Genomic DNA, 26,755 nt, shown 5'->3' with positions numbered 1-26,755 from the left:
CTTTTTTTTTTTGGTTGTCAATTTAGGTATAAAAGTCTTACATTGCAAAATACGAATAAGGCAAGAACACAATCGACCCCTATGTATACTAATTAATAATATCTCTCAACCCATCAAATAAATCAGGGAGGAAAATGTGTACTTTATACATGTTACTACTTACTACACTGCCCAAACACAACATTACGTATTATTATTATAATAATTATTATTATTATTTAAGAGAGACCATCGTAATATATCCATAGTCGTCATAACCGAAGATTTGCCTTAGAATGTAATATATCATTCAAAGAAATTAAGCTTTACTTAATAATTTAACCCCAAAAAAGCATTACTTTTAATATGGCTATACCTTTTAATGCAACCCTGTAGCGAGTTAGTGGCTAGATTCTCCAGCACGTGGACATGACTCAAATCCTAAACCATATGGTTAAGTTCTTTTGATTCATCCATCATCTACAATTTGATTAATCAGAGATGATGCTCAAAGAGGTTGAAAATGCAAATCCAGTTTCAGTTCAATTCGGTTTTGAAGTTGAAACCATTGTCTTTAGATGCAAATCTATACTCATCACATATAAACAGATTATGAGAAAAATGAAAATTTGTAGAAAAAGAAGGAGCTCCCTTCAGTCCAAACACAGATAAAGAAGGATCAAAAATATCTCCCGCATCATTCACACAGTCACTGCGGTTTAAATTTATCGTTTCTCTACCACGAGTGTTTGGATGGATGAGTCGGCAGATATTTCTACCCTCTTCTTTTTCTATCCATGACTGGACTGAAAGAATCTCCTTCTATATCTATCTATTTTGGTCTTGATTCATATATATACTTTTGAAACAATGAAGGGCCACACACACTTATGAAAAGCAGGTTATTCTACAGAAGAATACATTAGGCATGAATAGTTTCAAACACATGCACTTATTGCTTTAAATGGGCCATCAACAACTAGACAAAAATGTGACCAAGACAACTTCCTATGTACTTATATTTGAACATTTAGTTTGAAAGGTTATTGCATGTACTTACTTATAAATGCATCAGCTAGAAATGAATTAGAATGTCAACTTATAATGTAATAAGTATATATGAATGAACTTAACTTACAAAGTTTGGATGGGGAGTTTTTCTTTTGAAACTTCACAGAAAGAACCAAGCTTTACTGTAAAAGTAAAACTACTGATGGGTCTTGTCAAGAAGAGGCTAGCAAGAGAGAGACAAAGAACGAACTGTTCATCAAACATTGAAATCATAAAAAACATTAGTTTTTTTCTTTAAAACTTTGAAATTGGTTTCTGAGTGATGTAAGCCCTGTGCGCAGATGAACAGTTCCCGTAGTAATAACTACATTAATAATAACTACTTGAGTAAATATATACCTAATCAGCAGACAAGTCCAAAACATGTGTGAAAAGATTCTACCATAGTCATTGCAGATCATGAGAAATAAATTAAGAAAATATATAGAAAGACTTAATCTAAGGTAATCACCTTTTAGAAAATACAAGCTTTGGACCAAGAACTATTCAGTTCTTTTTCATGAGATCTCGGTTTCTGGAGGGTTTGTGCAAGAGATTGAAGTCCAAAATCAGAGAAATTGCATTATATGCCTTCAATTTGGACAAGGGGAAAAACCCTAAAAGTAGAGAAATTGATGGAAAGCACAATATTTTCTTTTCTGTGGACAAAGGTAAAGAAGAAATCTGAAGCGAGCCAGGAATGATTATATAAATATAGACCTTAAGACAAGGAGAAAAAACCCTAAAGGCAGAGAACTGATGAGAAATCGATTATCTATTCATGTGGTTGAGGGATTAGATCTCAAGCAAGTCACAACTAATGGTACTAGATATATGATGATATGACAAAAGAAAACCCTTACATGGCTCTTGATGTTTCACACTCAGATTTAGGAGCTGTCTGAAAACCCTAGCTAGCTCTCCTTTTGAAATCTTCTCAACCCAATAGAAACTATAAGTGGAGACTGTTACTTATAGAATAAGGTGAATTAAGTAGGTGGATGTTGCAACTAGCAACTAGCAAGTGGTGGTTCAAAGAAGGGACAAACAAAAAGAGATGACGATGATAATGATGAATGATTAATGATAATGATGGTGGTGATGTTGGGTCATTGTCTTCATGGGATTCAGGGAAAGCTAACTGTTTCTTCATATCTCACCATATCTTCCATAAATGAGAGAGAAAGATGAGAGAGAGAGAGAGAGAGAGAGTACGAGAGACAGAGAGCGAGATGGTGACTTGTGTAATCTTGTGTTGTGTTTCAGGATTGTTTTAGGGGGATGATTAGAATTGAATTATGATGGGATAGAGCCATCAAGAGGTTCATCAGCCAGCTTTTTAAGGTTCTTTCGTTTTCTTTAGGGATCACATTTAATGAGAGGTGGAAGAGCTTGAGAATTTAGATAATGTTTTTATCTAATTAAGTCGTCTTTTTATTTATACATTTTTATTTCTTATTTTTTAAGCATTAACGAGTGGACAGGAGATACATAGTAGTAGCTAGAAATCATATAATTGGAGACTGAGGATTATTAGTGTATAATATAATCGGTCCCGAAAAAATATGCACCGTTGTCTTTATGTATGCAAGAATCTCACAAGCTCGTGAACACAAATCCCATCTAAGCGAGAGAGATAATATGAACATCGCAAGTACTAATTACTGAAAATTTCGTGAAGGATTCAAAAAGTATATGGAGTCATTTATTTTGACTTCTAAATTTGTTCTATAATGCAAGTTGTATCATCAATAGTTGTTAATTTCTTTTAGATTTGAAGATCCTTTTACTAATGCTCGAATACACATCATATCAAATTATCAATGATCCTTTTTACAGTGAATCTTAGTAAGCTATTCACAAGTTATGCCATAAAAAAAAAACAATGTAACATTTCTTTTAGATTTAGAGATTAATTTACAATAAAATTTACATTGTTTTTTGTTTGTTTTCATATTAATATAATTAAGATTTGGTCTATGCATGGTTTCATACTTATGGTCTATTTCTCTATTTATGCTTGTTATTTTTGAGCATGGACCATGCTTATATTCTATATTGTTCCAATTTTATTAAATTGGTAGAAAACAAACTTTAGGCTGCTACCTTTGATTCTATGCATCTCTACATGAAATCTTCTTTTAAACTATTTTAATCAATTCAATCTTTATTATCAGATTTTTTTTAAAAAATGTATATTAAATTACATATATAGTAATTGCTAATTAAGTAAATTTTAAAAAACGTTTAGAGACAGAATTATAACATATGACAATCTTACCCCTGCCTACCTGTCATCTGCGAACCGACCAAAGTAGTGAGTGGGCATGGAGTTTTGAACTGAGACACTTGTGGGTCCTTTGTGTTGTGCTTTGTTCCTTCCTTCAAGAAAGTAAGACGTAAAACCCGATCAATAATTCGGTATCCAATTAAACCCGACCCGGACGAATCAACCTGACCCGACCCGACCCGATATTTCTTCAATTCGATCGATCACCATTGATCCCCAATCGCTGCTACGAACAGCAAGCTTCGGCGAAAATGGGATTCATTACGACTCTTTAACTCATCGATCCCAATTTGAAAACTCGCATTTCCATTGATTCCTTTGATCAGTTCTCAAGTCGAAGGTAATTTTGAATCAGGCGCGATACTCCAAGTTAGGATCTTCGGTTCGAGCTTTTGTGTGATCGATCTAAAAGGCTATAGAATATGGTGAAACCATCGGATTTCAAAGCAATTCAAGGGTTTATTCGGCTGCATTACACTCGGGTCAACCCTGTCACAATTGGCCGATCAAACCCATCAGCTTTGTCTTCTCCAGCTATTCCCTCCAATGGTGTTTCTCAGCTTCAGCCTAAGTTTAGCTTCCACAGCTTATCCTCGAAACCCACTTCCAAAAACGTGGGATTATATCAGATTCTGTCGTCTCCTAAGCTCAATCCTAAGTTGCAGCAAGCTTTGGGTTTGCCTCGTGTGAATGTGAGTTTTGCATCGGCGTTTAGATTGGTATCCACTAAGAGCTCTGGATTTCGAAAGGTTGATGGGAGTTTTGCGAGAAAGGTTGTTGATAAGCCTGTCAAAGCTGTTAGTTCTACTTTTGCTAGATACCGTGAGGCTATAGGGTTGCACATTGATGCATTTTGGAAAAAGAATAGTCTTGTTGTGTTTGGAGCTGCAGGTGTTTTTGTATGTATTTTCCTTTGGCGGATTATGTTTGGAATTGCTAGTACGTTTGTTGGCCTCTCAGAGGGCATGGCCAAGTATGGGTTTCTTGCACTCTCCTCAGCCATTGTAGCATTTTCTGTAAGTTTCGCTCTTTATGTGCTTTTCGATGGGAATTTGTGCTTCAATTCTTGGTGGTTGGCTCCATTTCTTAGTAATGTTTCAGTGATGATCTCGCAATGTTTGCCCAACTCAGTGCCATGAAGTTGTCCTGAATAAAAATGAAACTGAGGAATTTCTCTGTAGGGTTATTGGTTGATAGTGAATGGATGTGGAGCTTACAATGATATTGGTTTGATTTTACCACGACTAGAGTATAGGTTCATTCTCCTTGTTAACTGATCTCCTTCACAGAAATACAGGAGATCTTGCACTGTATATTTCAAGTGTCTTATAGCATGATATTGTTTATGGAATGCAAAAACTGCTATATGATATGGTTTGTTGCTGTTACAGTCTCCTACTCCCGTATCATTTAGGAATCACTCCTTGACAGCTATCTGCATTTTTCTAATAATAGGGATTATACCTCCGCTCAAGGTTTACAATTAATCCGGATAAAGTTTATAGAATGACCATGAGGAAGATCAACACGGCAGCTGAAATTCTAGAAGTTATGGGTGCTCCTCTGTCAGGATCAGATTTACGAGCGTATGTGATGTCAGGTGGTGGCATAACATTTAAGAAATTCAAGCCAACAATTAGGAGCAAGCGCTGCTTTCTTCTATTCCCCGTTCAGGGTTCTGAGCAAAAGGGCCTTGTTAGCGTTGAAGTTAAGAAGAAGAAAGGCCAGGTTTCACTTTCTCAACTCCTCAGTTCCTCGTTTACTCAACTTTCTTCTGTCTTGTTCATGTTGTAATCTTCAGAGTTGTAATTAGCTTTGACAAAGTTCAGCAGCTCAACTCTTAGCTATAGGTCTACTGTATCTAGCCTAGGACTGAATGTTGTAGATTAGAGCTGTTGTGAGTTGGCTAGAGTGCAGTTTGCGAAGGGCTGAGTTTATAAGGATGTCTCGGCAGATTTTTTGGTTGTAGATTTCGTAAGGTTGGTTGGGCATTTGGTTAAGCGGAGAGATAATCTTTTCATTCATCAATCTCTCTATGCTGGTGAATTTGGAAGAAGAATTGGAGTTTCATAGCTGTTCTTTCAGTTTCAGTTAAACGTTTAGGCTTGTATATATAACATGTGGAAACTGATATTACATGACATTGCGTATGCCTGTCTAGTCTTTTAGGTGCTTTCATTTTTTCATACCATCAGCGAATCCCTATTACCAATCACGCTCCCTATATTGTGAGTTTGGTCTACTTCTTATGTTCATGTGTCTGTTTCTTCAGTATGACATGAAGCTTTTGGCGGTAGATATTCCAATGGCATCTGGTCCCGACCAACGGTTATTTCTGATTGGCGATGAAGAAGAGTACAGAATTGGTGGTGGTTTAATCTCTGTGTTAAGAGACCCTGTTGTGAAAGCAATGGCAGCAACTAAGGAGTTCGATAATCTTGATAGAATCGAAGAGGAAGAAGACGCTGAAAGAGAACTTCAAGAAGCTGAAAGAAAGCATCGTGAAGAGATCGAGAAACTCGAGAAGGAGGGCTCATAACTCGTATTTTCTTCCCCAGAAATATTTTCTTCTTCGGTGGATATAAGAACAACACCATGAATCTTTTCCAAAACCCAGTTTTTTTTTTGTTTTTGCTAACTTTCGAGAAATAAATTTCCCTGGCTATGTTGATCAGAGGATGCTATTGTGATTACTGATTCTTCTTCATACAAGATGTATCTCCTTGTTAGAGCAGCCTGTGCTGTGAAAAACCGTTTGGTTTAGAACTTTTGTCTTCCAAAGTATAAACTGGTGTAAGCTTAATAAAGGCCCACCATAGCCCGCCCAAAATAGACACAGCGTCATTTTCTATGTCGTCTTCAACCAGTTTCTGGTCTACAAAATTAGTTATGGTTAATCGAACCAATTTCCCATCGCATGTATGATGTAACCCAAGACAAATATAATGTTTTGTTGCTTAAATTGAACGTTCTCTGGATCCTTCTTGTTGATGTTTTTGATTCTTTTCACAGAAACTTTTGATCTTTGATCACGGATTTATCTCTTATTCATGCAAGAACATGAACAATCTTAAGTTGGCAAGATCTAGAAGTAATCCGTTCTTAATCTTCTTCTTTTATCAAACCATAAATAGCTAGGTCCTTTATTTGAGATCCTTATAATTCTATCTGTAAATTTCTCCTTATCTGTTTAGAATTGTTAATATCGAGAAAAATGGTTTTTTGTTTGTGCTGTTGATTCAGAGAGCTAATGATCCAAGCTAGTATAGAAAGTTAATGGGGAATCATTGTACAAGAATTCCTTGTTGTAAAAAGGTAAGACCTTTACCTTAAAATTTACGAGTTTCATGGAGAACATGTCGAATCTAACTAGCAAATTTTTATTAAACCCGTTGAATGTTCATAAGCATTGTGCAGTTTCAGATGAAAATGGTGATAGAAAATCTCATGTTCTGAAACAGGTGTGTTCATGTATCTGCTGTTGCAACAGAAGGAACAAGACTCAAGCTAGGAGCCAGAAAGGGTCCTACTTTATAAAAGGGAAGGTCCATCCGGTAAGTAGAATGGAGAAGTGGGAGGAGAAGATCACAGAAGCTAATAGTCATGGCAAAATTGTAAGCTCTTCCTCCTATGATTTGCCTTTCTATGTTGTTTTGCATTCTTCCTCTGTAGATAGCTCGACATGATCTGATTCTTTGTAACATGGAACAGCTTGTAGTGAATTTCAAGGCTTCGTGGTGTTTACCTAGTAAAACAATATTACCAATATACCAGGAGCTTGCATCCACATACACCTCAATGATATTTGTCACTATAGACGTCGAAGAGCTCGCTGTAAGTAACCAATCAACTTCTGTTACTTAGAATGATTCTTTGTGAAGATGAGAGATCTCGAAACTGAGCGATTTGGGTGTTAAAATATGTTTGATACAGGAGTTTAGTCATGAATGGAACGTGGATGCAACTCCAACAGTAGTGTTCCTTAAAGATGGGAGGCAAATGGATAAACTTGTAGGTGGAGATGCTGCAGAGCTTCAGAAGAAAACTGCAGCAGCTGCAAATCTCCTTCTTAGACAATCTTAACGTTTTTTCTAGTTTCCATGTCAGAAAATTATCCAAATAAAAAGTTGACCAGTATTTATATGCAGATCATGTTGGTATCACTGAGATTTTTGTTATTAACTTTGATGCACTCTTGTAGTGTTAATCTCAATCAACCAATATTAACTTTTCTGACTCCTTATTAAGACTTATCAAGAATTGCAAGAAGAGAATGAGAAGCATGTTATATAAATCAATTATCGATTTAGTGCAAAGCAAAACTCTGCTTTATCAGCAGATCTGTGTTGGTTACATACTGTTTATAAAATACAGCTTGCAACTATAAATCCCCTATATTGAGAAATTAAGTTGAGGCTGCGAAAAGAAATGTACCGGATGTTTCTATGAATCGGAATCTGACCCTGAATCAGTTTCTGCATCACACTTCACCCCAAACGGTCTCAATCTGTTTGTGTTTGCTTGCAATGGAGGCATACCATCATCATCATCACTCGAATCAACTTCACCGTCATCTTCATGCTGTTCAATGGGTGAGCTTTTCTCAGCTGGAATCGGTCTAGTATCTTTGAAGATTTCTGGCCTGCATTCACCATGTCCAAACTAACATGAGCTATAATTACTCAATATGAGAAGCCATCCATACAGAACAAAAGATAGAAGCTATACCATTCCGGAGACTTTTGAAGAAGACGGACTTGCTCAAAGAATAGAACTTTACATACAATAGATGTAACTTTGCTACCAGACTCTTGAGCCTTTTCCTTTCCTGTATGGTCAATCACTACAAAGCTTCCTGCAAATCAGTGTAGCACATCTCAAACTCCTCCAATCCACACCAAATCATGCAGTAAATCTAACCATTCAAGAAAGAACAAACCAGAGAAGACTAACAAGAAAAAGTACCTCGTCTGATCCACATGCTCTCACGAAACTTGGCTGGAAACAAAGCTAATGAGTTCTCTCCTTTTGCATCCATTATCTTCAAAGAGACAACAAAACAACTACAGCAGTTAAAACACAAACTTTAATTCAGTACATACATACATACAAACAAGCCAACCCATCCAAAGAAAATTCCGAAGAAAATGCTATGAATTGGCGAGATTGTATGAAACCTAAGAAAAAAGCGTTTATCTTTTACCTCAATTTGATTGGAACCTCTGAGAGAGACGACTTGGGCAATGCTCTGACATTCCTCAAGCGTGAAATCCTGGTCCGACGCCGCTTGTTTCAGATTCCTTCTTCCTCTGTTCATCTCTTCTACCTCAAATTCCAAAAGTCCGAAACTTTCACAAACAAAATTACAACCAAAAGATCAAAATCGACAGAAAACTTGAGATTAGGGTTTTGCAGTTGTGTGCCGTTTTACTGGAATCGGAATAGTTCCAATAGAGAAGAGGAGGTAGTTTCGTTATTTTATTTAAAAGCTGAGGGTACTATTGTCATTCTCAAGCCACGTCGGTGCAAACGAATTGGCAGATAAACCGGCAATACGTTATTATATCACGCGGCGGTCTATTAATCTTCTCCGGCGCTTGAAATTCCACTCCTCCATAGTCTCCGTCGATTCGCAATTTCTGAATTTTGAACGAATTCTCTTTCACTTCACAGGTTCGGAATCATGTTTTCATATCGTAACTGAGTTTGTTTTCGTATGAATTATATAACTGGTTCAATAACTATTTTGAAATTGCATAAAGTTTTTGGGTTTGAGCTATGAAATTGCATAAAGGTCATAGCTTGTTTGTGTGTTTTTGAATTTTTTTATCTTGTTTATGAATTCGCAGTACTGAAGTTTCTATTTTAGCTTAGTGATGGGTAGGAGAAAGCAATCCAAGCCCCAGCGTGCAGTGGGTTTGATCACTCCAACTGGTTCTGAATCCGATAGAAATCAATTACCCGGCGACGAAGCTGAGGGTTCAGGGGACAAGAATGTTGAAGATATCGATAAGCCGTATTATGTGAACATATGTTTAAGTAGTCGAGTTTCGGAGCAGCAGCAGAACTTTGATTTAGCTGAAGTTGTTCTAACGAATTTTAGTGTAAGAGAACGTGTAGGAAGTAGTAGTACATTCACAAAACCTATTGAGGTTGATCATGATCTGGATTGCTCGTTACGGTTTCGGCTTTGCAATGTGACTAATTTTGTTGATCGGATTAAGCTTGGTCACTGGCCGGTTTTGTCTTCGAGTGATATAACTTTGGAATTGGTTGATAATAAGGTGTCTGATGATGAGGTTGGGTCAGTGATTTGGTCTGCAAGTTTTGATGGTCCAGGTGAAGGGGTTTCGGGTCTTGCTCATTTGGCAAGTATAAAGTTTTTGACTTTAAGGCTCATGCCTGGTAATGAGGGATTGTTGTCTCCTAGAGTTAGAGTTGAGATGCTTCAGCAGGCTTTTGATGCATGTGATTCTCTTCTTGAGAATACAAGGCAGATTTGGAAAAAGAGTATGATTCATGTCATGTCTTGGTTGAGGCCAGAGGTAATGACATCAGAGGCTAGGTATGGGACAAGATTCAACGTCAAGGATATTGAGTCATCAGTTGTGACGGAAGATGAAACTTTGGACTCTAGTAAGCAGTCTAGTTTTGATGCTGCTGCTTTTTATGAAGCCATAAAGCCATCAAAGTGAGTGAACAACTTTTTTTCTCTCTTTATGTGCCTTAATATCTGATTTTATCTTTCCAACTTATTAGCACAATATCGATTCAGGACGGATGCAATGCTTGGAGATGACATAGCTGATTTGCTCCCAGAACTTAGGCCGTACCAACGACGGGCAGCTTATTGGATGGTTCAGCGAGAGAGAGGCGATCCAATAACGTTGGGAGACAAGGAAGACAACCAATTCATTTCACCTTTGTCTATCTCCGTGGGATTCCTTGACTCTGCTACAAAAATGTTCTTGAACCCATTCAGGTTAGTAGAAAAGAATCTAAGTAGTCCTTTTTAATTTTATTTTGAACTATAAGCTCCTCTCATCGTCAACAAATAGTGTATGTTCTGCTCAGTGAAGTTCCGCCATTTACAGAAGAACTAATTTGTTCTGGTCAATTTGTCATGTTTTGGTTGTTTTTAGTGGGAATATCTCATTGACACCAGAGTATTTTTCACCTCGAATTCAGGGCGGTATCCTTGCTGGTATGAACAATTTGCGGCTTCATTTTGCCTCCATGTACTATATAATCAGAAAATTATTTACAAGGATAATTTTGTTTTGACTTGCTTTCACAAAGAATATTTTCAGAAATATATGTTTTAAGTCGTCTTAAATGCTAGATGGTGTATATGGCTTTGTCTACCTCTAATATTTCTCATGCGTTTCGTTCTTAATGTGGTAAAGTACGAATGCTGCAGATGAAATGGGATTGGGAAAAACGGTGGAACTACTTGCTTGTATCTTTTCTCATCGAAAACCAGCGGAGGATGAAATTTCTGTGTCTAATGGTTCATCAGTTACTGATGTTTTGAACGCTGGCTTGAGAAGATTGAAAAGAGAACGTGTTGAGTGCATATGTGGAGCTGTCAGTGAAAGTCACAAATACAAAGGAGTTTGGGTACAGTGTGACCTTTGTGATGCTTGGCAGCATGCCGACTGTGTAGGTTATTCACCTAAAGGGAAAGGTAAGAAGGATAGTCAACATATTGATGAAAAAGCATCTCAAAAGAAGAGCAAAAAGGATGCAACGGAAATTATTGTCAGAGAAGGTGAATATATTTGCCAAATGTGCTCTGAACTTCTACAAGTCACTGCCTCTCCCATCTCTACGGGTGCCACTCTTATTGTCTGTCCAGCTCCTATATTACCGCAATGGCATTCCGAGATTACACGGTATGAGATTCTTCTCTCCCTTCTGTTATGTTTTGACTAGAGGAACACTTAACAAGATGGCTTTCACTAGACGTAATTTTTTGTGTATCTCCACATCATGTAATGTGAGTCCTCTTTCCTTCTTTCATCTGTCATGTTGTAGCCATACACGCTTGGGATCTCTCATAACATGTATCTATGAAGGTGTGAGGAACGCCTCACTTTCTGAAGAACCTATGATTGACATTACTGAACTTCTCAATGCGGACATTGTTTTAACTACGTATGATGTCCTTAAAGAGGACTTGACACATGACTTCGACAGGCATGATGGTGACCGGCACTGTCTTAGATTCCAGAAAAGGTGTGATTAATTATATTTAGGATTCTTATACCTCGCATTTTTCATTACATGATGAACTTTTGTCATACCTGATATATTGAAGAAGATGAATTATTAAAATATTTCTAAGAATTTGCCAATATAGATTAGTTCCATACTCATGTACTCAGACGAGCCATATTGAACAACAGCAAATTTAATCTGACAGGATTTTTTTTTATCTCCTGGTTTCCTGCAATTGAATAGCTTTTCGGAGAGATTGAGTAAAGATTTCATATTGTGATAGGTACCCTGTTATTCCGACTCCACTCACCAGAATATTTTGGTGGAGGATTTGTTTGGATGAGGCCCAGATGGTGGAGAGCAATGCAGCTGCTGCAACAGAGATGGCGTTGAGATTATACACCAAACACCGTTGGTGTATCACCGGAACTCCTATACAACGCAAACTTGATGACTTATTTGGACTATTGAAGTTTCTTAAAGCAAATCCTTTCGATGTTTCAAGATGGTGGATTGAAGTTATAAGAGACCCATATGAGGTCGAGCAGGAAAAAAAAAAACATTTCTTACCTTTTATAGTTTTCTTGTCTAACAACCTTCTTGATTTGTTCAGAGGCGAGACACAAAGGCCATGGAATTTACGCATAAGTTTTTCAAACAAGTTATGTGGCGTTCTTCAAAAGTCCATGTGGCTGATGAGTTGCAACTTCCACCTCAAGAGGAATGCGTCTCGTGGCTTAAATTTTCCGCAATTGAAGAACACTTTTACAGTAGACAGCATGACACTTGTGTGAGTTATGCTCGTGAAGTTATAGAAACTTTGAAACGTGATATTCTCAAAAGAGGTACCATGGGGTGCACATAGTGTCTTCAGCACTTTCCACTTTTGTCTTTTATTGCCTCCAAAAGTTCACTCTCAGAAGTTTGACACTTCCTTCTGTACTGGCTGCTTAAGTTTCTATCCAACTTGTGATAATCTACAGGTCATACTTCTTCTGATAATCCTTTAGTCACTCATGCTGAAGCTGCAAAACTGTTGAACTCGCTCTTGAAATTGCGCCAAGCTTGCTGCCACCCTCAAGTAGGAAGTTCAGGTTTACGCTCTTTGCAACAAAGTCCAATGACCATGGAAGAAATTTTAATGGTGATTTTGCAAGATTTAGCGTTTTAATCTTCGTTACTTATTTGTGCTAATTGAAGTTTTTCTTAGGTCCTTGTGAAAAAGACCCAGAGCGAGGGAGAAGAAGCTCTTAGAGTGTTAATTGTTGCATTAAATGGGATTGCTGCTATTGCCATGCTTAAGCAAGAATTTTCTGAAGCTGTGTCCTTATACAAGGAAGCATTAAGTATAACTGAAGAACACGCCGAGGATTTTCGTCTTGATCCATTGTTAAATATTCACATTCTTCACAATTTAGCTGAGATACTACCAATGGCCAAAAGCTACGGTGGAAAACTTTCTGCATCAGGAAGGCCTGAAACAAAAATAGATGTAAAAGATGATGATCATCATCGTGCATCGAAGAGGCAAAGGATCAATGAGCTCGAGAGTTTAACTCATGATTCTTCAGAAACTGTACATCAGCGGGAAGCTATTGCTCCAGACAATGGTTTAAAGAAGGATGGAGAGTGTCATGAAGAATGCAAAACTCTGGATATAGTTTGTGACACACTGAAGGTTAAGTATTTATCCGCATTCAACTCAAAGCTTTCTGCAGCACAGCACGAATTCAAAAAATCATACAATCAGGTATTTTCCACAAAAATATTTATATCTTTTTTTCTTTAATCTCAAAAAGCTACTTGTACCCTTAGCCTAAGTGTAAATATAATCCGTTTAAATTAAGTTTCAAGATCAGGCATGTTAAATATTGAGCATCACTTATTTTCCTGGAGCTCGCTCTCTGTGACACAATGCTAAATGGTTGAAAAACTTTCAAGGTTTCTGAGTCGTTGAGCAATATGGGGAAACAACGTTCAGTTTGGTGGTTGGATGCCCTGCAACTTACTGAACAGAATAAAGACTTCTCTAGCGAGTTGACAAGGAAGATTGAAGAGGCCCTCCATGGAAACTTAAACAATTCAAGCTCCTCCAGAGAGAGTTCTCGGTTAGTGCTTAAAAATTTGCAGTTTTGTGAGCTTTGTTTTTGCCAGAGTACTTTCTCAGCTTTTAGTCACAAATTTGTCTGTGATATGGGGCATATTTTCTACATGTGTCCGCAAAGTTATTAGAAGAAGTGACCTAAGAGACTGGTTAGCTTCATTAAAAGACTAGATTGATTACCCTATAATTTCAGTATCATATGTAGTGAAAGTCTTAGCAATAGATCATTATATTCAATCTAATCTCAGATGTTTCCTGATTTGTAAGCAGACAGTATTCTAGGAGCACATAACTTGAGTACGTTATGAACTAACTTGCAAATTCCTTATTCCAGATTTAGAACTATACATGGCATGAAACTTCATCTGCAGACGTGTATGGATATGCTGGAGAGATCTAGAAAGAAAGTGATAGATAGGATTCTAGAAATTGATCAGACTATGGAGAAACCAAAGTTGGAGGATATTGAGCGTATTAGCAACTGCAAGTATTGCAATAAGAATAGTGATGGCCCCCCGTGTATTCATTGCGAGCTAGATGAACTATTCCAGGTTTGCTCTTTTTTGCTTCTGCACTTATATGAACTTAAATCGATATTAATATTAGCTGTCACATCATCATGTATCAAAAAATCATTCCAGGAATATGAGGCTAGGCTTTTCCGTCTTAACAAATCTCGCAGGGGAGTAATGGAAATTGCGGCTGCTGAAGAGACGGTACATTTGCAGAAGAAGAGAGATGCTCGTAATCTTTTTTTATTTGGTTTATCATCAAGAAGCAAGGATCTAAATGCATCACGTGGTGATGACGAGGAGCCAACCAAAAGAAATGCTGGTGACATTGTGGTTGTAAGTTACTTGATCTAGTTTGGATTTGGTATTACTTCAAGAAGTCTTTGAATTCATTACTGAGAATAAATCCTAACCACATCTCTGTTTATTAACTTTATTGATACGGCGTTCTCTATTTCCTCTTTTGTTTAAAATCTTTTGAAATGTCAAATAATATGATTTTGTAATGATCGTCGCAGTCTGATAAATATTTCTTTTATGTTCTTATCATAGCTTTCAAAATCTCCATCTGAGACGGAAATAGTTCTTGGAGTGATAAGAAACCATTGCAAAACTCATTTAGATAGGGAAAGCAAATTGGCAGCTACAAAACATTTGCATACCCTTGAGGTATTGCCTGAGAGATCCCTTCTTTGCTTACATTGAGAAAGGGAAAACTATTCCTTCATTTTTGTAACAAGATCTGACATTTCCAATTTTGCTTATCTAATTAAGGTGATGCGAAAGGAATATGTACATGCAAGGGTCTTAGCTAGGGATCAAGCTCAACTCCTACGTGCCTATGATGAGATTAACATGTCAACAATGAGACTACAGCTTAGAGAATCGGAAGATGACACATCGATCTATGCTTTGGGCCGGGACGAGTTAGATGTTGCTAGTGTGCTGAACACAAATGACAAATTTATGGCTCAATCCTCGTTGCTTAGTATAAAAGGGAAACTTCGTTATTTGAAGGTAAATCTGTAACCTTAGTGTGTTATTAGCCTGACCTCCTATTTTTATCATGCCTATAAGTCATTTATATCTGTGTTACTATTAAGAAGTTTACGTGGATAGTTACACTTGATCACATTTGTTTTGCAATTCCAGCTCCAGAGCTCTACCCATTTCAATTTTTTAGTCACGAGAAGCTATAGTTATGTCTTTGTGGCTAAGTTCCTTTTTGTGAGACTTTGGATCGCTGGAAAATATCTGCTTGCTTTCCCTCTCTTTCTTTGATTTTGTATCCAATATTGAACAAATCTTTTTTCCGTTGCAGGGTTTGATGAAATCCAAACAGAAACAAGAATCCGAGAGTCCAGATCTTTCCTCACCAATACATGAAACAGTCGATGCTTCGGATCCTGCTGAACAGGAAAGCGAAAACCTGCTTAAGAGAGATGAAGCATGCCCGATTTGTCATGAAATTCTAAGGAATCAGAAGATGGTTTTCCAGTGCGGGCATTCCACTTGCTGTAACTGTAATTACTTTGACCTTTCGATTGTTTGTTTTTCAGCTTCGAGTTTTAAGCATTTTCTTTGTGTTCCATTAATCTACTATATTCTTCGTGAACCTAAAGAATGTTACCCATATCTGCTTCTTTGTGTTTGTTCACACAGGCTTTTTTGCTATGACTGAGCGCAAATCAGTTCAAGAAACGCTGCAAAAGTGGGTGATGTGTCCAATATGCAGGCAGCATACAGATGTTAGAAATATTGCATATGCTGATGATAGAAGAAACAGTTCTTCGTCAGATCAAGATCACAAAGACAGTGAAGCATCATTGGTGGTTCAAGGTTCATATGGAACAAAGGTTAGTCTCCTTGCTTCTAAGATCAGTGCACAAGAAGTACTTCTTTTTCTCATCTATTGTTTTGGGGGTAGATTGAAGCTGTTACTAGAAGAATCTTATGGATCAAGTCAAGTGACCCACAAACGAAGGTTCTTGTTTTCTCCAGCTGGAACGATGTTCTTGATGTGTTGGAACATGCCTTCGCTGCAAATAGCATCACCTGCATCCGGATGAAAGGGGGCAGGTAATGTAGTGAGAATTTTAATGGGGAGTCTGTTAAAAGTGGCACATAGGTAGCCTAAGGGATGCATGTAACTTTTATTTTATGGAAATGTAGGAAATCACAGACAGCCATTAGCAAATTCAAGGGATCTGAGAAAGAAACCCAAAAGACAAACTCCCATCAAAAAGAGGAAAAATCGATTCAAGTGTTATTGCTTTTGGTGCAGCATGGTGCCAACGGTCTTAATCTTCTAGAAGCACAGCATGTTATTCTGGTGGAGCCACTTCTAAATCCAGCTGCGGAAGCGCAAGCTGTTGGGCGTGTTCACCGAATTGGACAAGAGAAGCCTACTCTAGTTCATCGGTTTCTGGTTAGTGTATCTGCTTTGTTTGCCACCTTGGTCTTGTACAGCTTCAAGATCCTGCCTTATGTGATTCACTTTGATCTTGACCTCTCTTTTTTGGGGAACCAGGTATCGGGCACAGTGGAAGAGAGCATCTACAAACTGAACAGGAATAAGAATACAAACTTAAGTTCATTTAGCAGCAGGAATACAAAGAATCAAGATCAACAGTTCTTGACACTAAAAGATCTTGAATCTCTATTTGCTTCACCAACAGCAGAAACAGCAGAGATGGAACAAAACCCAGGAGAGAGACAGGAGAATCTGAGAGATCTACCACCCTCAGTCGCTGCAGCATTAGCAGCCGAGAGGAGAATGAAGGAAAGTAATGCATCCTCATCAACTACAAACGCATCATGACTATGGAAAAGGTTGCAGAGAGATTGGTTCCAGCCAAATGTTTGTTGGAGCGTCTTGTTGTATGCACATAAGATGGTGAAGAGAGAAGCTGCTCGAAATAATACTTTCTCTTTTGTGTCGTCCACGTTCATTATGTAGGTTAGGCAAAGGATAAGCTCTTTTATTTATTCATTGTATTGCAACAGACATTACTGCGTTAGGTCTTCTATACTTTGACATGGAAATAATAACTCATGATAAATGCAAAATGGGTTCTCTTTTCAAGTAACTTGGAGTAAGTGCTTTTCTTGTTTGTTATAACATTTGAGAAGACAAATCAGTCAACTACATTGAAGAAATGAAACCAGAAAGCCCCAGAAAAGAACCAAAATTTATTCAGCTCCACGCCAAAGAGGCGGTAACAAACTTAGAAACTGGAAAACTCTTCACTTAGTCTTGAATCTTGGTGATATCTCACTTCTCTTCAGTTGGGGGTGGGTCAATGAATGTCTTCTTTATCCAACCAAATGGCTGTGATGATAAAGAATGTGTCAGATACAATACATTATGAGTTTGAAAAGAAGCTTAGTAAAATAGGGTCACTAGCAGCTTAAGGCGCCTAATCTCTTCATAACACCAAACCAAGAGCAAATTGTGTCTGTAAGTGATGAAACTAATTCATGAAGAAACAAGCTCATGTATCAGTCTGAAATAAGTGCAACTCTATCCTCCTTAAGATGTTAATGGCGTGAAGCAAGGATCAATAGAAGCTAGGCATTTTCTGTAGAAGACTAAATCAGAATGTAAGTGAAACCAATAGTACAAGGAAAACGAAATGAAGAAGATTTGATCACCAATTCAAGAATAGACTAGCACCAAAACGAATCAAGCCTTTCATGAAACGTAATTATATGCAACGATGCTCATAAAAGTAACCACCTTTATAGATAATCTAATGAGATCAAAGCAAGTAAATTTGATAAATGGTGATCAATTATGAAATTTTCATCTTTCAACCAGATAAAGCCAACAATTTCACCAGAAACATAACATTAGCTAGAGATAGAGATCCCAGATCAGGACCATAATCCGTGAAAACCAATCTATGGCCGGAAAACAAGAGATCGAGATAGCTTACTTGGACGACCCAGATGGCACCGGCTGCGGCGGCGATTCCCCATCCAGCGGCGGCCTGAATATCAATCGTTTGGATCTTTGGCTTCACTGCGTTGAGCAATCCAGATGTTCCTGCCATTACTGCTTCAATCTCTCTCTCACTCTCTCCTTCGCTATGAAATTCGATCAAACCCCACAGAGATCCTTAACGAAATGACGATAATCAATTCTGCGGAATTTTTGACATTAAAAGAGCTTCTTGACCTAGTCAAACGTCAATTTTACACTTCCTGCCGTTCTACTTATTAACACTTGAACAACGCGCCGTTTCTAGTCGTTGTTTCTAGTCGTTGTTTCCGATATGCTTAAAAAAATTCAAGATCATTGCCTCATTGATTAGCGTTTAAACTCTTTAATGTAAGTATGTAACAATGCAAATGATTTCAAGAAGAAGAACAAAACAACATCATTCTATATTGAAGAACCAAGCTTTGCATTGATCTTCTTCCTTGGACTATCAGGTTTAGTGGCGGGTCGACGACCTTTGTCCGGACCACCAATTACACCCCATTCCTCAAACTGTGTCTGCCTTGCTCTTGCCCTTTCTTTCTCCTCTTCTGATTTCTTGGAGTAACAGTAAGGGCAAGAAACTCCATACTCGTACTCTGGAGCTTCCATGTCTTCATCACTTATAGGTTGCTTGCATCCATAGCAGAGTTTATGTGTTCCTTGAGCTAGACCATGTTCCACAGATACACGTTTGTCGAACACAAAGCATTCCCCTTCCCATAAGCTCTCGGTTTTAGGGACTTCTTCAAGGTACTTTAATATCCCACCTTTCAGATGATATACCTGATAACAAAAATGCTTTGATCTTTTAAGTACCTTTGAAACCAACAGAACAATGGTTAGATGTTGTGTTAGGTTACCTCTTCGAAACCTTGGCTAAGAAGGAGGCTTGAAGCTTTCTCACACCTGATTCCTCCAGTGCAATACATAGCAATTCGTGGCAGCGTCTTCGGTTTTTCAGCTTTGTCTTCTTTATGGGTGATTTCAGAAAAATCCTCTTTCTCCACCTTTGCTTGCGTTTCATTGCCTTCTTGCTTCAATGCAAATTGATTCTCCACCCAAGATGGGAAATTTCTGAAAGCTGTGGTACATGGATCCACAGCTCCTTTAAACTTCCCAATTCTAGTCTCATAGGTATTACGCACATCAATCACTACCTGAAACACAATAGTACTTAAAGATCTGATATCATCGATCTATCTACCAGAACATTTAATCAAGAGAGAGCAGAGAAAATGAGTCCTAAGTGTATAAACAGTTATCAAGTCTTTATTCAAATTTCACTGAGTTCTTGACTAAACTTGCTACAAGATGGTAAAAAGAGGACTCACAGTTTCTGGATCACTGATCAGTTCGTTCCATTCTTCGGGACTCACATATGTTCCAACTCTTTCAATTGGCGAGACACTAGGAATTCCAAGCGTAACAATCTGCACAGACATTGCAAAAGAAAACAACTCTTGACAATCCACAAAACTCCTCCAGTCTCAACTTCAAAGACTAAAAAGTGTACCTCTTTCTTAAGTTTGACCCTAACATGATCCCATCTAAATGGAGCATCTTCACCAGCTGCAAGAGGAGAGCTACTACTATGTCCATGGTGAATTGCTTCTTGCTCAGGACTCACAGGTGTCTCCACTTGCCTCAAACCATTTAACCGGACATCTCTCTGTATAAATGCCAACACTTCCTCCACTGATTCACGAATCCCACAGATACTTCCATTTATCCCTTCTGGTGCAAGAATGATTCCACCTGAAACACGCTGGTGAAACAAGACAATCCAATCTACATTAGTGATTAGTGCCTCAAAATCTAAACCAAATTTTCATGATCAATACAAACACTCGTAAGTAAAGACTTAACCTTTCGTAGACAGACACTAAAAATCTACACTTTTGAATGAGATAGAAGAAACGCCATACCAATTTTTCGCAGAGATCCTTGAGAGGCTTCCTGAAATCAGCATGCTCAGGAAAATCAGCGAATTTGTAGAATGAAACTACAACGAGCGAGCCTAAATCCGAATCAATAGACTCTGTTCTCTCTGAGAATGCCTGAGAAACAGTAGCCATGCTTCTCCGTATAGCTCCGGCGTTTGAACAAGCCACCGTGGATTTCAGAGAAGAGGAAGGAGAGGAAGAGAGTTTATGGGGTTGGGATTGAGGGAATTGTAACTCGGGTTTGGAGTTTCCACCGACTGAGTTCGAATTCACGCCGCCGCCGGAGAATGGAGAGTGTGAGTGAGGAGGGGGTGGTGATGAGAGCATTCTAACGACGGCGAGGGACGGCGGAAATCTCCAGTGGTAAAACCGTAGCATTGGGGACCCAATTCAAGCAAAGTCTCTGGGAATTCAACCAAACCGGACTAAACCAAAACGTAGGTGTTTCCCGTACGAGACCGATTCATCATCTTAGCCATTCTTTTTCGTTTTAAAAGGTTTTCAGTTTTCAAATTTTATTGTTTTTTTCTTTATTCATTTTAAAATTTAAACTAAAGAGAATTATATACATATGATTTTTAATTTATGCAATATCAAATATGTTACGTAAGTTAATAAATTTTAATCGATTAATTTAAAAAAGTAATAATATGAGATGCATATAAATAAACCGCAAAAATAATAAACAAGCCACAATTCGATCTTAATTAATTAAGCATATATACTAAAAAATTGTATGAATATGAGATATAAATATACAAACCGCAAAAACAATAAACAAGACAAACAATATATATATATATGTAGATTATTAATAAAATAAAAAGTAAATGAAATAATTAGTATTTAGTTATAAAGTAGATATATATTGAGTCAATAAATTTAGTGTGAACAAAAACTTTAATATATAAATTAATAAAATGGAAAGAGTTTCATAAAGTTTCATTGAAGAAAATAAATAATTGATAGGTGGTGTTAACCATGGAAGATGTTCTAGTTAATTGCTAACGATTTTTGGATTAGTGACCTCTCGTTTAGGAAATTACAAAAGAGAATGAACAAAAAGCGACAAATATTTGAATCCACAACATGTTTTTTTTCAATAGGAAATCAATCTTGCAAATGAATCTATAGGTATATCCGTCCTAAAATAAAAATGTATGTTCGGAATATGCAAGATTTCCAGTAAGAAAGAGCTGTATGTGTCGAAGCTTATATTAGGTATTTTATTTTCGTTTCTTAAAATATGATTATCCTAACTTCTTACCATGCATTTTGTAGCTATCTTACTAGTTTACTTTCAAGCCATAAGATATTGAATTTTGTTCAACAGCATTTAATATCTTACTGCATTTTTATATAGTTTTGACTATATTGGGGTTAGGTTTTTGAATAGTAGTCAAATATCATAACTAAGAATATGACCAAAATAGATATTATATAGAAATAAATCTCTAAATATGATATTTCATTGTTTTTAGTATTTGAAATGGTATTAAGAAACATTCAATTTTTTTTATTATTCAAACAACATTTATTTCTCATTGTTTAGCATCTATTTTTTCTTGTTTATAAACAAAGAATTACAACATGAAACACGTGCATTTTAACATAAATATATTTAGAAAATGTCGAATTTCGTGAATTAGTGAGAGAAAAAACCACAAAAACAATTGTTGAGGTGTAGTTAAGTTGACATATCAATCACACATATTATTCTACTCAGATTTATTATTTGAAAAGAAGAAAAATGCGAGGGAAAAAGATAATAATCACAGGTGAAGATGTGAAGCTACTTGTGAATATCTTTGGTACAATCGGAGTCACCAATGGTCGCCCATATCAATACAAGGTTGAAGCTTGGACAAATGAAAACGAGAAACATGAAACAAAGGTTGTAGCAACCGAAGGAGATCCTGAGTTTGATGAAGAATTACAACTTTTTCAAGATCAGAATTTTCCCGTAGAATCTTTATATGTAGATGTTTTCAAAACGAATTCAACTGGTACCTATTTCGTTGGGAGAAGAGTCACATTGTTGCCAACGGTTAAAGGGGTTGATTTTTACCGTGAAGTTAACCTCTCTGGTCCTGAGGAAACCGGATTTCTTCAATTGTCACTTACTCTCATGGAATTTGAGATACTTGGTTATGTTCCTTCATGATTTATCATCTGTATGTGGTTGTGAATTCTTAATTTGATATTGTTATGAATAATGAATAATGCATACTGATAATAAGTTATCATAAATTAAATCATGCATGTTTGCATATGTACTAATGATAATATGAATAATGGAATTCAAGCAAGTTGTCTTGATTTATTTATTTGGATCTTCTAATGACGATTGAATGTTTTGAGGGCATCTCTTCTTCTTCTTGATGAATCATCATCATCATCGATGGCTGTGTTGGAATGTTGACATTAATCTAGTTAACGAATAATGGTTCTTCTTAGAATCTTTTTTTTTTTTTTTGTATATTTACTAATGATAATATAAATCATGGAATTCAGGCAAGGTGTTTAACGAGCTATATCATTAACAAAAAATTAAATGTACGAAAAATATTGTGTTTAAGTCTCTTAACTTCCAACGATTTAATGCTTTGGAATTGGAGGCATTTAATCTTAAGTTTTGAGGATTCGTGAAATAAGGGTGTGTTTGCTAGGTAAAGTATGATGTTTATTCGAAACGTAAAAATCCAATTTTATAATCAACAAGGTAAAATTCCAACAAATTTTCATTTTCTTGATGTAGAACCCAAGAATCATTATTCAGCAGTTAGCAACAAGGACAATCAAGTTTTAATAATCATTGATTGGTTTGCTTCATCCTCAATTTATTTTCTCCTATTTATGATTAGATGTCTTCTGTTTAATCAACGAATGGAAATTTGACACGTGTGAGATTATTTATCAGTGTTAATAGTAAATGCCAGCTGGATTGTCTAACACAGTCAAAGTTGGTTGACCTCTAACACTAGATTTTAAATTTTGACCGTTGATATTAATCTTACGCGAATCAGTTTACATCTTAGTCGTTTATCAACAAGACCTTCTTTATATAAGTTGGAATCACCCTTTGTGGCGGTCGTTTAGCTCAAATATTAGTAACTGTTTTTATTTTTCCGGTAAATGTTAGAGAATGGGAAAACAAAATCTCTCAATTTGTAGCTAAAATTTTGATTTTACTTTTACTTAATAACTAAATGTTCATACGTAGATTTGTTAACATATTCTCCCGGGAGGCAACATTTACCCTATTTATAATAAGTAAATTTGCTAACCAATAGAAACGAAAACCTAAAGAAAGAGATTATTACTATGGAGCGGAAGGTTGTTGGAGATCTGACGGAGTCTTCATTGAAGATAATTTTTGTTCTTGATAAAGGTACCTACGGCTCGTGTCTAACAAGAATGATTCAAACTTGAACAAATCATACATGAAGAAGACAAGTACGCTCAAACATTCCGAGAATCTCGAGAGGAGCTTAAGACCATGCTTCACTTCCACGCCAATCCTTTCTCATGGTGTGGAACCAGACTAGATTGTGCCGGTCTCTTCGTTAAGGTCGAAATCTGTTGTAGAAGTCGTCTGAGAGATAGCCATGTCGGGGCGGTAATTCTGAACTCTAGAAGTAGGAGATGACACCCATGAGGAAGATGATAACAGGAATGAACGAACTCATCATCTCTAGCAGCAAAATGAAAACCAAGATGCAGAAGAAAACGAGCAGTGACTTTGGTGTGCTCTTCCACATTATGATGCCATCAACCACATCGCCACACCAAGATAGAGAACCCATAGTTCTGCTATAGTTAACCATGCTTCTACGGATACTCCATAAATAAGATTCCAAATTCAGGATGTAGTCCAAATATATCTCGTGAAGACTACGTTTGTTTTTAATCCCAATTTTTGAAATATTGTAATTTCTTTTTAACATATTTGGTAATTTAATCTAGTTAGTCATTTACATTAGCCATACAAAAAGAATTATTAGTTTGTATTAAGTAGTGATAGGATAATAAACATGTGAAGAAGACGAGGAACGAGAGTATCATGTTAGGAAAAGAAGATGCAGAAGGCGACTCCTTATAACATCAATAGAAATACGATAATTCTTCTTCTAAATTTTGGTTCGCTGTGTGCATATTTTGTCTATGTCATATAACATTTTTTTCTAAGTTAATGTTATGCTAATTTGTTTGTCTTTTCATATGTTTAAAGATTTTTCAACCATGTATTATATTGTAAACTCACGTGGATCCACCACTTTTCGTAGATGTATGAAGTAATTTGAACAAAAACTTACAAATATTAGTTTTATAATCTTAAATATATATATATATATATATATATATATATAATGGTAGCATATAATGGTAGCATCTTTAAATCATTTGTGACAACTAAATAATATAATAAAATATTGTATTTCCTCTGTTTTATTATTATTTTATTTTATAGAAAAAATTATTTCTAAAATATTAATTTTTTAGATTTTCTATGCAATATTAATTGGTTATAATTGATGAATATCAAACTTCAAGATAAATAATTAAATATTAGTTTTTAATATGTTTTTTAAAATATATGTGTTTAAAAAAAAATCAATTATTAAGAAACAAAAGAAGTATTATTTACCTTTTATAAATATTAAATAAAACAATATTTTTATATAATAAACTACAATTATTTGTATAAAATTTGCCGTTTACAAATGTAAATTTATTTCGAGCTAAACTTAATAACTAAAGAGGACAAAAAAAGATTTTGGAAACGTGATATATGTGGTACATGCCGTTTACAACGTATTGCGTACATAATTATATATTTCTAAATTAAATTTAAAGATTGGTGAAGTGTATCAAAACCATTTGTGATAATACTTGACACTTGGTAACTGTATCACCACTTTAATTGAATCTCAAATATTACGATTTTTTTATCAGTCAGGTTGACTTAAATATAACAAATCTATAGACAATATAGGTAATAAATTTTAAGTTTCTTATAACTGGCACGACCAGAATATCCATAAACGAGCACCGGCTTTTGTATATGTTTTAGGAGTCATGTCTTTTAATTTTAGAGTCCCTTCTTACATTGAACGACCTTTTGGCTACATATGTAGACACAATCAATAGTTGATCATAAACAACTTTATATATGTATATATATATATATATATATATAGATATTTATATATTTATAACTTTATAAGACAAAGAGTGGGTTCAGATTAGTACTCACAGAACTCAAACAATAATAGAACCGATCAACTAGCCAAAACAGAAAAGTGTTCCTAGTTGAAATCAAATGACACCTAGAAATAAAACAAATCACTAGGTTACAAAAAAAACGGTTTAGTACAAATTAAAACTTGATAGTTTGAGATCTGAGTAGTGATCGCTAAATGGGATTTAGTTCTAAATACATTAAAGATTAAAAAAAGTAGAGGCTGCCGTAAAATTAGTGGGGACTAATTAAGAAATAAAATAAAGTAATAATGACCATAATTATAATTTATATAACTATGAGTTGGATCTAGTTGAATTATTGACGTTTTCAACGTACTTTTATTGGTGTTCAACTTTTTCTGTATTTTAAAAAAATAATATGAAATTAGATTCGTACGTAGCAAGGACTGTCTCTTGCGAATTGATGAAATAATTATACTTGAGACAAAGAATTCTCTGATTGGGTATAGCACGAAATAAGATTCAACTTACACATTTAAGAACTATATGTTTTGCATATAAAAAATTAAACCAAATTTTAAATTTCGTGACAGATAATGATCCAGAGTAGTCTTAGCGATAAGTAGCAATCCGTTAATCGAGGCCTCTTGGTTAATTATTTTTTAAGACAACTAAGCTTAAGATTAGATTAAGCACAAAATGATGTATTTATAATAAACATTGTTATTATTCTAATAACCATTTGTCATTTGTCAATAGCAGTTCCCCAATCATCGTTGACCTTTCTCTCATCATCTCCGAAAGAAAGCAATAATTTAACATTTGAATATAACTAGTGTCCATATTTTGACAATCTCTAAATGATTAATCAGTTGGGATTTATAGATAAATGCCGAATTTGGATGAGTAAACGAAGAAGTAAAACAAAGCTGTTTGGACATATTTATTGGTTCAAACCGAGAAATAACACATTCATCTTTTTACGATCGAAGTCAACTACTACAACAACAAAAATATCGTTAATTAGTTCGTACACAAATTATATTTCATAAATATTTCATCGTTCTACCATTATACTACTCACCGTTCATTATTATTGTTGGTATAATCTGTTTCGTTAAGTTGTATGATAAATTAAAACTAGTAAAGCCGTTTTGTTTTTGTTTATAGTTGAAAAAGTAAGCGTAATATAATCTGTAATTTCTAGAGAATTAATAAGCAAACAAATGGATTTGACTCTTATGGATTTTTTTTATTTATTTGCGAGTGGATGTACAATGTGGACTGAAATTATTGTGACTCCGAGGAGTACTCAGTGGCACCTGCCCCCTCATTGCCGTCACAATATCCCAATACTAAACAAATGTTACTTTTTTAAAAAATATTGTTTTTTTTGGTAGGAAAAAAGATGTATTGTTTTATGCGTCACAGAAATAAAAATAATAATTAACCAACTCAAAATTACTC

The 26,755-nt window shown here is 35.9% G+C and overlaps 7 protein-coding genes, 3 long non-coding RNA genes and 1 other non-coding gene across 16 annotated transcripts; 6 read left to right on the top strand and 5 right to left on the bottom strand.

Annotated features, from left to right (window-relative positions):
* Window positions 1-611: 611 nt before the first annotated feature.
* On the bottom strand, window positions 612-810 carry MIR319c. The gene has a single exon (NR_140742.1). It is a non-coding gene; the product is annotated as a microRNA ath-MIR319c precursor (primary transcript).
* A 2,678-nt stretch (window positions 811-3,488) lies between these two features.
* Window positions 3,489-6,256, top strand: AT2G40800 (import inner membrane translocase subunit). Of its 2 annotated transcripts, NM_129643.4 has the most exons (3): window positions 3,489-4,335; window positions 4,775-5,047; window positions 5,592-6,256. In NM_129643.4, the coding sequence occupies exons 1-3, from the start codon at window positions 3,742-3,744 to the stop codon at window positions 5,856-5,858; spliced, it is 1,134 nt and encodes a 377-aa protein (NP_181612.1). In that variant the 5' UTR covers window positions 3,489-3,741; the 3' UTR covers window positions 5,859-6,256. The 2 variants fall into 2 exon arrangements, with proteins under 2 accessions (NP_181612.1, NP_001323586.1); NM_001336865.1 differs by having other exon boundaries at window positions 4,775-6,256.
* Window positions 6,210-7,559, top strand: CXXS2 (C-terminal cysteine residue is changed to a serine 2). 2 transcript variants are annotated; one of them, NM_001336864.1, is made up of 5 exons: window positions 6,210-6,410; window positions 6,563-6,634; window positions 6,781-6,933; window positions 7,031-7,153; window positions 7,253-7,559. In NM_001336864.1, exons 2-5 carry the CDS (start codon window positions 6,596-6,598, stop codon window positions 7,400-7,402), a joined length of 465 nt encoding a protein of 154 aa, NP_001318396.1. In that variant the 5' UTR covers window positions 6,210-6,410; window positions 6,563-6,595; the 3' UTR covers window positions 7,403-7,559. The 2 variants fall into 2 exon arrangements, with proteins under 2 accessions (NP_001318396.1, NP_181611.2); NM_129642.4 differs by lacking the exon at window positions 6,210-6,410 and having other exon boundaries at window positions 6,503-6,634; window positions 7,253-7,548.
* A 7-nt stretch (window positions 7,560-7,566) lies between these two features.
* AT2G40780 (Nucleic acid-binding, OB-fold-like protein) lies at window positions 7,567-9,006 on the bottom strand. Of its 2 annotated transcripts, none has more exons than NM_129641.4 (4): window positions 8,523-9,006; window positions 8,285-8,360; window positions 8,048-8,174; window positions 7,567-7,961 (listed from the first exon to the last, which is right to left on the bottom strand). In NM_129641.4, the coding sequence occupies exons 1-4, from the start codon at window positions 8,634-8,636 to the stop codon at window positions 7,763-7,765; spliced, it is 516 nt and encodes a 171-aa protein (NP_181610.1). In that variant the 5' UTR covers window positions 8,637-9,006; the 3' UTR covers window positions 7,567-7,762. The 2 variants fall into 2 exon arrangements, with proteins under 2 accessions (NP_181610.1, NP_001118488.1); NM_001125016.2 differs by having other exon boundaries at window positions 7,590-7,961; window positions 8,285-8,382; window positions 8,523-8,780.
* Window positions 8,905-17,242, top strand: AT2G40770 (RING-finger, DEAD-like helicase, PHD and SNF2 domain-containing protein; the record flags this gene model as incomplete). Of its 3 annotated transcripts, none has more annotated exons than NM_001336862.1 (20): window positions 8,905-8,992; window positions 9,169-10,010; window positions 10,095-10,301; window positions 10,462-10,523; window positions 10,740-11,214; window positions 11,357-11,557; window positions 11,823-12,078; window positions 12,153-12,384; window positions 12,523-12,683; window positions 12,750-13,289; window positions 13,481-13,647; window positions 13,978-14,194; window positions 14,285-14,491; window positions 14,708-14,824; window positions 14,930-15,172; window positions 15,477-15,678; window positions 15,818-16,011; window positions 16,083-16,234; window positions 16,328-16,583; window positions 16,686-17,242. In NM_001336862.1, 19 exons carry the CDS (start codon window positions 9,196-9,198, stop codon window positions 16,974-16,976), a joined length of 4,995 nt encoding a protein of 1,664 aa, NP_001318395.1. The 3 variants fall into 3 exon arrangements, with proteins under 3 accessions (NP_001318395.1, NP_001325178.1, NP_181609.4); NM_001336863.1 differs by having other exon boundaries at window positions 9,194-10,010; window positions 16,686-16,976; NM_129640.6 differs by lacking the exon at window positions 8,905-8,992 and having other exon boundaries at window positions 9,196-10,010; window positions 16,686-16,976.
* Window positions 17,186-18,335, bottom strand: AT2G40765 (uncharacterized protein). The gene is made up of 2 exons (NM_129639.2): window positions 18,094-18,335; window positions 17,186-17,486 (listed from the first exon to the last, which is right to left on the bottom strand). The coding sequence occupies exons 1-2, from the start codon at window positions 18,208-18,210 to the stop codon at window positions 17,430-17,432; spliced, it is 174 nt and encodes a 57-aa protein (NP_565941.1). The 5' UTR covers window positions 18,211-18,335; the 3' UTR covers window positions 17,186-17,429.
* Window positions 17,463-18,117, top strand: AT2G09190. Its single transcript, NR_140486.1, has one exon. It is a non-coding gene; the product is annotated as an other RNA (long non-coding RNA).
* A 59-nt stretch (window positions 18,336-18,394) lies between the features above and the next one.
* AT2G40760 (Rhodanese/Cell cycle control phosphatase superfamily protein) lies at window positions 18,395-20,560 on the bottom strand. The gene is made up of 5 exons (NM_129638.4): window positions 20,066-20,560; window positions 19,654-19,905; window positions 19,472-19,570; window positions 19,001-19,297; window positions 18,395-18,923 (listed from the first exon to the last, which is right to left on the bottom strand). Exons 1-5 carry the CDS (start codon window positions 20,459-20,461, stop codon window positions 18,543-18,545), a joined length of 1,425 nt encoding a protein of 474 aa, NP_565940.1. The 5' UTR covers window positions 20,462-20,560; the 3' UTR covers window positions 18,395-18,542.
* Window positions 20,561-21,593: 1,033 nt separating this feature from the next.
* AT2G40745 (uncharacterized protein) lies at window positions 21,594-22,337 on the top strand. Its single transcript, NM_180003.2, has one exon. It carries the CDS (start codon window positions 21,834-21,836, stop codon window positions 22,245-22,247), a length of 414 nt encoding a protein of 137 aa, NP_850334.1. The 5' UTR covers window positions 21,594-21,833; the 3' UTR covers window positions 22,248-22,337.
* Window positions 22,338-23,209: 872 nt separating this feature from the next.
* Window positions 23,210-23,867, bottom strand: AT2G09185. The gene is made up of 2 exons (NR_140485.1): window positions 23,526-23,867; window positions 23,210-23,340 (listed from the first exon to the last, which is right to left on the bottom strand). It is a non-coding gene; the product is annotated as an other RNA (long non-coding RNA).
* On the top strand, window positions 23,593-23,867 carry AT2G09180. Its single transcript, NR_140484.1, has one exon. It is a non-coding gene; the product is annotated as an other RNA (long non-coding RNA).
* Window positions 23,868-26,755: the final 2,888 nt, after the last annotated feature.

Source organism: Arabidopsis thaliana, chromosome 2, assembly GCF_000001735.4.
Source record: "Arabidopsis thaliana chromosome 2, partial sequence".
Lineage (NCBI taxonomy): Eukaryota > Viridiplantae > Streptophyta > Magnoliopsida > Brassicales > Brassicaceae > Arabidopsis > Arabidopsis thaliana.
Note: the sequence above shows the minus strand (reverse complement) of the source record. Positions and strands in the feature narration are given on the sequence as shown.